This window comes from Gekko japonicus, unplaced genomic scaffold (assembly GCF_001447785.1).
Source record: "Gekko japonicus isolate JY-2015 unplaced genomic scaffold, Gekko_japonicus_V1.1 scaffold1394, whole genome shotgun sequence".
NCBI classification, from domain to species: domain Eukaryota; kingdom Metazoa; phylum Chordata; class Lepidosauria; order Squamata; family Gekkonidae; genus Gekko; species Gekko japonicus.
In genome coordinates, this window is record NW_015170321.1 from 422,154 (window position 1) to 433,467 (window position 11,314).

General features: G+C 43.6%; 1 protein-coding gene across 4 annotated transcripts in view; it reads right to left on the reverse strand.

The window, feature by feature from the left end:
* GALM (galactose mutarotase (aldose 1-epimerase)) overlaps positions 1–11,314 on the reverse strand; it is a 58,837-nt gene that overhangs the window by 29,767 nt on the left and 17,756 nt on the right. For 3 of the 4 annotated variants that reach the window (XM_015418064.1, XM_015418061.1, XM_015418062.1), the window contains exon 2: positions 3,621–3,833. In XM_015418064.1, coding sequence (XP_015273550.1) covers positions 3,621–3,810 — 190 coding nt within the window. In that variant the 5' untranslated portion in view covers positions 3,811–3,833. Of the gene's footprint in view, positions 1–3,620; positions 3,834–10,442; positions 10,473–11,314 lie in introns of those variants that run through there. The other variant, XM_015418063.1, reaches the window with a different exon arrangement.

Sequence of the window (11,314 nt, forward strand, 5' to 3'; positions counted from 1 at the left end):
CACAAAATGCTAAGTTGTCCAATTTAAATATACTAAAGTCTGAAGGGACAACAATTTGAAGTGGGAAGACAGCAAGCAAAGGAAGGGCTGACCTCCACCTTTGCTGTTTTGTTGCCCTCCACTGCTTTTACCCAAACTGTTTTTAAGAACATCTAATCTAACATCTAATGTGCATGTTTCTCAAAGGGTAAGCGTCTGAGGCTGACATCCATGGAACTAGGTTAATAAGCATCTGAGGCTAACATCCATGGAACTAGCATATGTGTAAGCATACATATGAGAGGCTTGTAATTTACTTATTTTGAGAGGGAATTTCCCCATTATCAGGATTCTTAGAACTTCACTGATAAGGAAAGAACAAGGGCTACACATATTGTTGGATACTGCATTACTGTTGCACAGCAGCTATCTTTTGAAATCGGATTTTCTTCTGTAGACAAGCCAAACCAGTCAAAGTAGGGTTGCCACCTCCAGGTTTAGAAATTCCTGGAGATTTGGGGGGTGGAGCCTGAAGAGGGCAGGGTTTGGGGAGGGCTCATTGGGTTATATGGCCATAGAGTCTACCCTCCAAAGCAGCTATTTTTTCCATGTCAATTGACCTCTGTTGCCTGGAGATAGTTGTAATTCCAGGAGATCTCCAGGCCCTACCTGGAGATTAGCAACTCAAAGTCAAACGTATTGTCATGGGGTCTTCTGTGATACCAGAGGTGGCTAACCTGTATTTGGGTCATTTTGAAGAATCATTTATATATTCCACTTACAATCCTTTTTTAGAATGCGTAATTAAATGGTGGTGCTGTATTGATGATGTTTTCTTGTGAAAAGGTAGTCAGAACCAGCTGTTAGATTTCCATAAATGGCTACAAATGCAAGATAAGAACATTATGTTTGAACTGCATATGAATGATCAAAACATCATTTTTTGAATGTTATGACCAGCAAGAGAGATAGAAAGATCAATACAGTTTATGCCCTTACCTGGACAGCCCAGGCTTGCCTGATTGGATCACATTTCAGAAGCTAAGCAGAATTGGCCCTGGTTAGTACTTGGACGGGAGACTACCAAGGAAGTCCAGGGTTGCTACACAGAGCCAGGCAATGGCAAACTACTTCTATTAGCCTCTTGCCTTGAAAACCCTACTAGGCTGTCATATGTCGGCTGCAATTTGATGGCACTTTACACACACACGGGTTTATATAAACAGCCCACTGGTAAAAATTATTTCCTCAGATATGATAGCCAATACCCACCACACATCAAGAAATCTTCTGCCATACAGCCAGTTGATTAGAATTAGGTGAAATTGTGCTTATACACAGGAATTTAATAAAAATGCTGCACTTCTAAAACAGGCCTTGGCAGAGGGCACCCATATCAAGTCTTACAATCGCCTTATCCCAAAGCCACTGTCCTTAATAGGAGGGATCTGTTGCAAAGTAAGGGGGAAAAAACCTTGGGAAACTCAGAAACAGCATGCATAAAAATTGGAACAGTACCCCCCATGTGCAACAAGAAACCCATTACCTCATTCAAGACAAATTATAATTTGAGAGATCAGTTATTACACAGTAATACATCTCAACCTACCAGTATCCAATGGATCTCACCAAGATCTAAGCTGCCTCAGGGGCATTTTCACTGTGGGAACTGCACATTTTGCAGAAATATGTGCAGCATGTAAATTTTTATAAATCTGACCAGGGGTCGTTTCATAGAAAAAGAGCTAGGGGAATTCATTAGCATAACTCATTAGCATATGCCACACACCCTGACATCACCGGAAGTGTGTCATAAGGCCACACACCCCGCCCCCAACGGTCCCGGCCACCACCGCCGGCCTTGCAGCTCCACTGCCGAGCCCCACGAGGGGCCCAGCGGTGGACCTGCAAGGCCGGCAGGAGTGCAAGGAAGTCCCGCAAAGGCCCTCCCTGGCCCCAGGCAGGCAGGGGTGGGGAGAGGCAGGGAGGAAGCAACTTACCCTCCCTCTTCTCCTGCCTCCTCCTGGCTGAATGAGGGCCGGAAGCGGAGCGGCCGGAAGCAGGGGGCGGGGCTTCGTCATGTGCCCCGCCCCCATACCTCACCCGGGGGAACTGCGATCCCCCCCGAAATGACCTCTGAATCTGACCATATAAATCCAACTTATAAGAAACAATATATGCTTAAGAACTTCACGTAGTCTTGAGTGTGTTGTTTATATTATAAAATACCCTTGTAATAAGACAGATGTTGGCAAAACCATGAAGAAATTTCAAGTACACTTTGCTGAACATAAAAACAACACTTATATAGGAAGGGAGGGAGGGAGGGAGGGAGGGAAGGAAGCTGAACCATTGTCCCAGTCCCAGACTTCACATTTTTGGCTATATATAAACTTCAGATTGCCATAATGACAGAAGGTTATTTAAAAAAAAGAGGCAGAGTAGATTTTGAGACTGAAAGCTCTGGTCCCAAATGGGTTAAATATAAGTTTGGAATTGCTACCACTCATACAAAATAAAAAGTCTGTTCCACTTGTACTCTACTCTCCAAACTTTAGCAGCTGCTGTGGGAACTTGCAGGCAGGCGACATTACTATATGGGTTAGCAATATTTGTTTAAGTTATGTACATCCGTGAGAACAGCCTTTATCTCTCTATTTAAGAACTATGATTCCAACAATGTGCATTCTAAAGTATATTCTAATAATGGGCCTGTGAAGAAACAGATGGTTTATAATGTGTACTAGTTTCTGGCTCCTGTAATCTCATCGTATTAACTATTTTTCTCACAAGCATAGCTATTACTCTGTTTCCAGATTCTGTTTTTTAAATATTTGAGATAAAAAAATTTTTTATTCAATGTATACATTTTTGTATGCAAGCACACTTCTTCAGATACAGTGAAACAGAATTTTGACATTGTTAAGCATCTTCATTATGCTGTAGAATAATTTACTGCTCACCCTCTACCTATATGTATGGACTGGTAATTTCCTGTTTTGTTTCTGTCTCTGTCTTGATTCTAATGGGCTGTTCCTGGCAACTAACCCCCCCCTCCTATATGTAATGGTTGAGAAAATTCTATTTCATTGTATTTGAAGAAGTGTGCTTGCACACGAAATCTTATATCTTGAATAAAACTTTGTTGGTTTTAAAGATGCCAGTGGACTCAAATTTTGTTGTGTTACTTCAGACCAACACAGCTACCTACCTGAATCTGTTTTAAAATATGTATTTTAAAAAAATGTGTATTTTTATCTGCCTATCTATATTTATATATATTTTAAAGATTTCACTTAATGAAGCATAGGCAAAATGCATTGCAGTTATTAAGTCAAGATAAAATATTTTTTCCCACTGTACGGATCACTTTTGCCTTTTCTTGGTGTGCTGCTTTGCATACCAGCAAAAATGTCCTAACTGTCTTCAAAGACACCCCTGCATTGAGCACATACATCTACAACTAAGCCTTGGAGAGAAACTTTTTACACACTGAAGCTTGGAAGTGATTTGTAAACTAACAGCGATATACCCAGAATATACATTCTAATTATAAAAGTAGATGATAGAATAGTAAACAGATTATGACACATGGTTACTCCATGTAATGCCCTTTTCAAAAGAAGATCATTTAAACCCACCTTCCAAGTGATCAAATCCCAGAACAATGTCCGAGAACTCTCCCTCTCTGCTTTTAGACTTCAAGGCGGTAATAATGCAGCCCAGGGATATAATCTCCACTTCAACGGTGTCTGATTTGAGTAGGAATTTTTCCACAGCCCCTTCACCATGAGGTAAGTCCCCAAATTTCTCTCTTGTCACTGTTGTCATTGTTCCCCTCCCCTAGAACTTGTCTATAAAGAAAAAGAGACACACCACAACAGTCAGATATGAGTCAGGCAAAGTAAATGAAAAGGTACTTTGAACAAAAGTTTCTGGCAACAATCAGAATCACATGACACTCAGTCAGCTGATGTGGGAGGGGAGATTCCGGACTGACAGCTTGCTTTAATTTACTAGGAAATAAGTCCCACTGAATACATTGGTGCTTATTCCCAAGTAAGGGTACACAGGATTGCAACGTAAGATATGGCAAGGCAATCAACTGTCTGTCAAGATACATATTATGAACCCTCTACATTAGTAGTTTGGCCTAAGAGCTGGAAAAAATGCAACATCGAGCTGGTATTTGTATGTAGGCAAACAAGAGGTGAGAAGGAAGATAAGGGATGTACTGAGCCTGACAGATTGCATATGCTGTATGTAGAGCTTTTATTTTTTTAATGGAAGTAAGGGGCTAAAATAAGACTGCTTTAGAAATGTTACATCAGGGATTTTGCTCCCAGCGCACACTCAGATAAATGCGATTGTGAATAATACCTGTGTCATCTCTGGATCTAAAAGATGCTTTGTAAACAGGTTTCCAGTGGTACAGAAGGGGCACCAATCAGGGAAAAAGTTTACACTCAGACTTTCATACTCAGAACTATTGTTCCAAAACCTAATTTTAAACAATTGCTGCTGTGTAGAGGGGACCCCTTCTCAGGATCCTGCTGGCTTCCAGCTTGCCCTTTCATTTCCCAGCTATGACCTGTGCCCATTCCAACTCGACTGCACCCCTAGAATTTGGGGTTGAGCAAAGTAGCTGCCACAATGAGCAAAATAATCTGGCATGGAACAGCTGGGTACTTGTGCCATGGGTTGTGTACCCCTGCAGAAGTATGCAGAGGTTTGCTGCCTTTATTTAACAATGATCACTGCAAATTACTGAGCATAAGTGGATGTGAAATCAGAAGACAATGCAATGTGTTCAAAGCATAGAGATGATATGTACCGAGACAGCACTGTGATACTCGTGGAGAATTACATGTTGCTACTCCCAAAGCCTATGTGGAAAACAACCACTGCTCACTTTAATATACTGGTTTAGAGCAGGTGCTGATGTTACTGTGATACTCGTGGAGAATTACATGCTGGAATTTGTGGATCCCTCAGATTTGCATACTGAAAAAAAGAGAGCATGCATGCATGCTTGTGATCAAAAGCCTGCAAGTTGTTTTGTTAACATATGATCTCCTGTAACAACAACTGCACAGGGGAAATCAGCCGGCAGGCACTATGACAGCCGCTGCTTCCTCCTCAGTTTGTTGCTACTTCCAAAGCCTATGTGGAAAACAACCACTGCTCACTTTAATATACTGATTTAGAGCAGGTGCTGATGTTACTGCAGCCAGCTAATCCCCATAAATTCAACAGCCCAAGTGTGCTATACTTGTATCTGTAGTGCCTGAAGCAGGACTTTCTGGAATATTTGTGGTGCCTTCCATGGAGACAGATGAAGATGGGTAGCCGTGTTGGTCTGTCTGTAGCAGTAGAAAAGAGTGCAGTAGCACCTTAAAGACTAACAAAATTTGTGGTAGGGTATGAGCTTTCGTGAGTCACTGCTCACACGTGGGAATACGGGGGCTCGCTCTTCAATGGCTTGTCTCCTTTCTCCAAGGTCGGGGACAGAGGGTGGTGATAGGGGAACAGCAGTCCCGGAGGCACCCACTTGAATGTGGTGTGCCTCAGGGGGCAGTGCTTTCCCCGATGCTTTTTAACATCTATATGCGCCCCCTCGCCCAGATTGCCAGGAGGTATGGGCTGGGTTGTCATCAGTATGCGGATGACACCCAGCTCTATCTGATGTTGGGCGGCCAGTCGGGCTCCGACCCGGAAGACCTGAACCAGGGACTACAGGCCGTGGCTGAGTGGCTCAAGCTGAGCCGGCTGAAATTAAACCCAGCGAAGACGGAGGTCCTGGGCGTGAGTCGGAACGCCTTGGGGTTGGGGCTCCCTCTCCCGACCTTCGATGGGGTGCCTTTGGTGCCAGCGTCGGAGGTTAGGAGTTTGGGAGTGCTCCTGGATCCCTCCTTAACCATGGAGGCCCAGGTAGCAGCCACTGCCAGATCTGCTTTCTACCACCTAAGGCAGGCCCGGCAGTTGGCCCCCTTCCTCAGCCGCGACGACCTAGCTACAGTGATCCATGCGACGGTCACCTCAAGGCTAGACTACTGTAACGCTCTCTACATGGGGCTGCCTTTGTCGCTGATTCGGAAGCTGCAGCTAGTGCAGAATGCGGCGGCCAGGTTGATGATGGGCCTCCCAAAATGGGAGCACATCCGACCTGGGCTGAAGGCGCTGCACTGGCTGCCAATAGCGTACCGAATCCGCTTCAAAGTGCTGGTACTTAACTTTAAAGCCCTATATGGCCAGGGTCCGACCTACCTGAGGGACCGCCTTTCCCCGCATGTACCCCCAAGAGCACTTCGGTCGGGGACCCAGAACCGTTTGGTAGTACCGGGTCCCCGGGAGGTAAAACTTGTGCTGACCAGGGCCAGGTCCTTTTCAGTGGCGGCCCCTACCTGGTGGAATGAGCTCCCGGAAGAGATCAGGGCCCTGCGGGACCTTATGCAGTTCCGCAGGGCCTGCAAGACGGAGCTCTTCCACCAGGCTTTCACGTAGGGGCCGCCGCTACCACCACCACCAACGGGTCGAATTTCTAAGAATCCCTTCTTAGCGAGCACCTACGCCACGGTAGGAGCACTCTCCCCAAATGCAGGAGATGCAATCACAGATCAGAAATGACAAAGCAGTGCTAGCCCTTCTGTAGGAGAAGTTCTTTTAAAGCTAGAAATTGGCAGCAACCCATAAAGAACAGAAAAGGAAGCAGAGAAATAGAGGGAGCCAGGCTGGACAGCGGATCCAGGAAGGCTGAGTAGCTTTTTCTTTCCCATTTGTGCAAAAACTTAAACTTGTGAGAGCTGATATGCCACACCCCTCAGCATCTAGTTCCTATCACAATAACTTAAACAAAAAGACAGAACAAGTCGATCTTTTAATATATACTATACATAGTTTCAGCTAAAGATTTGGCTGGTCCTGCAGCTCTGGCCTATTACCGCCACCACATTCAGGACAACATTATGGTGCATCTTCTTTCCTAGGTCCTGAGAGTTGTTTCTGTAGCAAATCTGACCTTTCACATTATTCTGAGAAGCCAGACTGTTAATGGAGATTCTATTTCATCCAGTAGTTCAGTGGTACATTTGGTTGTAGGCAACAGGCTGATTTTAGTCCTTTGCAGGTACAAGATGTGACCAATTAATTTGCAAATGACTGTGCTTCCCTCTGGGGTGCAGATGTGTACATATCTGCACCGAAGCCTCAAAGGACTGATAATGTGGCTCTGCTGACACTTCTGTTCAAGTAGTGGGTCTATGAAAGAGAGATAATCAGCAGATCAGGGTTTATCTGCATTAGCCCAGCCACCTACTCTTTTTCTTCGCTAGCTGCAGTGCAGAGACAACATGCAGCACTCTGGCAAGTGTGAAAGATTACAAATCAATCCAACCTGTGGAGTTCACTCAAACTCCATTTTGGTACTTTGTCATCATCCTTTTACAAGTTAGGGTTGCCACATGAGCTGCACTGAACCATGGGTCTGACTTCTTTGCGAGTTGTTTCACAGCACAGACTCAGTTTCTGATCAGCAAGAGATATTACCATTGAATACAGAAAACAGATGTATTAAATACATCTGAAGGCAATTTTAAAAAGAGATACATGCTTATCATATATTCGTTCATTACCTCTAGTAAACAGATTTTGCAGGGATTTGTGCCGCTTAAGAACTTCCAAGCCTTTTTGACTAGACTGGACAGAGGAACAAGAGAAATGCATATAGCTCATAAGAAGATTAACTTCTCTCAACCCTCTTTCAGCTTTCTTAAAATTTTCTGTCTGTAGTGTTAGATGAAATTTGCATTTATAAATGAACAATACCACAGAAGCAGAAAATCATATTATGTTGGAATATTTTTCATACTATTTGTTTTGAAGAGCTTAACTGCATTCTATTTGTCTCAAACATGTTGCAAGCAACATGTGGAACACTCATATGTGTTTCTGGTTTATTCACTAAGCATTTCTTGGTTAAAAATAAAACACCTTATAACCATCCTTTCTATGCAACTTAGCCTATTGGCTTCTCCTTCATAACTATCAATCTTTTTGTCACTTGCTGTTAAAAATTAAAAGTTCTGCTGATCAGTATCTACACTGTGTCATACAAGACAAGGAAACGGGTGGAGATGAGTTGACAATTTTCTAACAATAATTCAGTTTTAAGACAAAATTCCACCCTTTTAAGTCCACTGGTATAACTGTGCTTCAAGAGAATGAAAATTCTGATCTACTCCTTAGATTCATTTCAAGAAATTTCTCATTGGATGGCTCTTCATCTAAAGAGATTATAACTGACTTATTCATGACACTTGTTTTCAACTGTTCTCTCTGTGTGGGTATATTCACTGTTTCATGGCCCCACAACAGAACCAAAAGTCGGCTGCAACACAACTACAGTTTAGAGCTGATCAGCCCATTCAGTGAAGTGTCTCTACTGAAGTGCTGCAAACCACAGGTGGGAATCTCCCATGCAAAGGAGGAAAAAAGAAAAGAAAAGAAAAACCATTTGTGTCCGTAGGAAGCTAGCACATTCTGTGAGAATGTATTAAATAAACTGAATTTAATTTTTTTAAAAGACCTTTTCTCTGATGTGCTAGTTTTTTACATGCAGGAAATTTTGCTCATGAGAGTGCATTTTAAAAACACAGTATGAAATCAGGAAGGGTATTTCAGAACATGCAGAAGATCATGCTGCAAAACCCTCCCTCCCAAACCCACCACCACAACTTAAGCAAGCCCACTTGCTTTGTCTGATTCAAGAACTGCTGTGTTAATTAAAAGAAGAAATCTGAGAATTGTCATTCTCACAGCAGGTTAGGATTGGGAATGGGGCTGTCCTTACATTTCTGGGACCATCACTTTTTATATGTAAACCAAAACAGGCTGGTGGAAGCAAGCAGCAGTTGGGTGGGTGGGTAGGCAGCAGGCCTCTCCATAAGGCTGCACAGCTTTTCCTGAATCTTTTTGGCTGCAGTCACACACACTAAATAATGCACTTTCAATCCACTTTCAGTGCTCTTTCCAATTGAATTTTACTGTGTGAACTAGCAAAATCCATTTGGAAAGTGCACTGAAAGTGGATTGAAAGTGCATTACTTAGGGTGCGTTCAGATGGGGCGTTTCAGCCGGCGCCAGCTGAAACATGATCACACTTACCTCCTGTCTGCAGACCCCATCGCTGTATGGTCCCATCACTGTATGCCCGTTCACACACAGCGAGCGTTGGCGGTTTTTTTAAACTCAGTTTGCGCATGCGCATAGGCAGCCATCCACAGAATGGTGATCTTCGTGCATGCGCAAAACACCCCGTCCCAAAAAGCATGCCCTAAAGAGAGGACTTACCTTTAAAGTTTAAAGACCAAACTGGCCTCCCTGAGGTCCCAGACTCCTCTAAAACCTTAAACTAAGGACCTTTTTCTTTTTTAAAAAAACAAACACCGGGGCGAAGCTTCACCCAAGCGCATATCACGACCTAACAAAAAAAAGGGGGAGGTGAAAAGCGGAAGCCTCGGGCTTCCACACGGAAGTGGCTCTACAATGGTGGAGAGCGATCAGACAGGGGGTAAAGTGTTTATAACTGGTGCACTCAGGATACCACCACTTGGGGACCTAGTGGCAGAATACAGTCGGAGGAGGACTCTGATTCGGAGTTGGGGGCGGCAGCCCCCAAAAGAGACTATGATTTGAGGAAAAGAAATGCCAAGAAATGAGATGCTAAGGAACTCTGAACCTTTAAGAAGCTACATTAATCTTTGATGCTTTTGTGATTGCCTTAAACAGTAATTGATATCGGGTTTGGGGGAATATTGGCTAACATTCAAGCTCATTGTATTATTAATAGTTTAGATCAATTATTTTATAAGCTTATGTAATGATCTTCACTACTTGGGTTTTTAGTGGTTAACTTTCCTTTCTCCCAGAGATATTAGATTCCCTTCCCTATTTTCTTTGTAGTTTATAGAAAAGCAATAAAAAATCCCCTTCCGGGGGCCAAAAAAAAAAGAGTTTCATATTCTTCATCTCACTTGTCCCCCCCCCCACCATTTGCTTGGGAAAGTCCTTCTCTTCATACCTAAAAATAAATAAGTCCAATACTACCCCTTACCAAGCATATATATCTTTTTTCCCTTAAGAACAGCATCTCATTCTTTCTAACTTGCCAGTTGCTATGGTAATTACTTTTTCACTCCTGTTTCTGAAGATGAGTATTGTGTAGGATGCACTGAACTAGAAATCCTTCATGTAAAAAACCCCTTTAATTGTTTAAACAGAATTACACTTTTTCTTCTTGACAGCACTTTTGATTTAACCCACCTCATGTATCAGTCATATTGCTAAATAACCAAGACAAAGTGCAAAGAAATATCTGGCACTGTAGTCACCTGATTCTACAGACTGCCATGCTGCAAGAAATAGGTGCATATAACAAGCACACTTTGTTGTCTATTTCAGTGTACCTCTTCAAACTATGACTTCCAGTGTCCAGACCAGATACAGGTCAGGTTGGCAGACTGTTATGTTCTAGAAAGAGATAGTCTTCTTCACATATCTCATGACTGAGCCCTGGAATAAATAAGACGTATGCTGGGACTTAGGGCAAAAGAACACATTTAGAAATATGTGATACTGCCTACCTTAAACTCTGCCACTTCAGACTGCAAGAAAGAGATCACATGTTTGACTTTGGTAATATCTTTCCAGGCATAGTATGCTAGATGGCAGAGGACAACTGGCTAGAAAACATCTCTCTCTCTCTCTCTCTCTCACACACACACACACACACACTTTCTAAAAACACTTGGTGGGCTCCCGGAAAGGTGCTGATGGGCACCATGTTACCCACAGACATCATGTTGGGGATACCTGCCCTACAGCATGCCTAACATTTTTAATATCCCCACGCTTCCATTACTTGGTAGTACTTCAACAGTTTAAAAAAAAAGAACCATGAACTCTTTCCCCATTTAAAACAAACAAACCAGGCCAGGTCATGTAGAGACAATTCCTATTCATCATAGGAAATCAGGAAAGTAGCTGTGAAAATGTGCCCTTAAAATTAGAGGTCATTTCGGGGGGGATTGCGGGGGATCGCAGTTTCCCCGGGTGAGGTACGGGGGCGGGGCACATGACGAAGCCCCGCTCCCTGCTTCCGGCCGCCCCGCTTCCGGCCCTCATTCAGCCAGGAGGAGGCAGGAGAAGAGGGAGGGTAAGTTGCTTCCTCCCTGCCTCTCCCCACCCCTGCCTGCCTGGGGCCAGGGAGGGCCTTCACGGGGCTTCCTTGCACTCCTGCCGGCCTTGCAGGTTCACCGCCGGGCCCCTCATGGGGCTC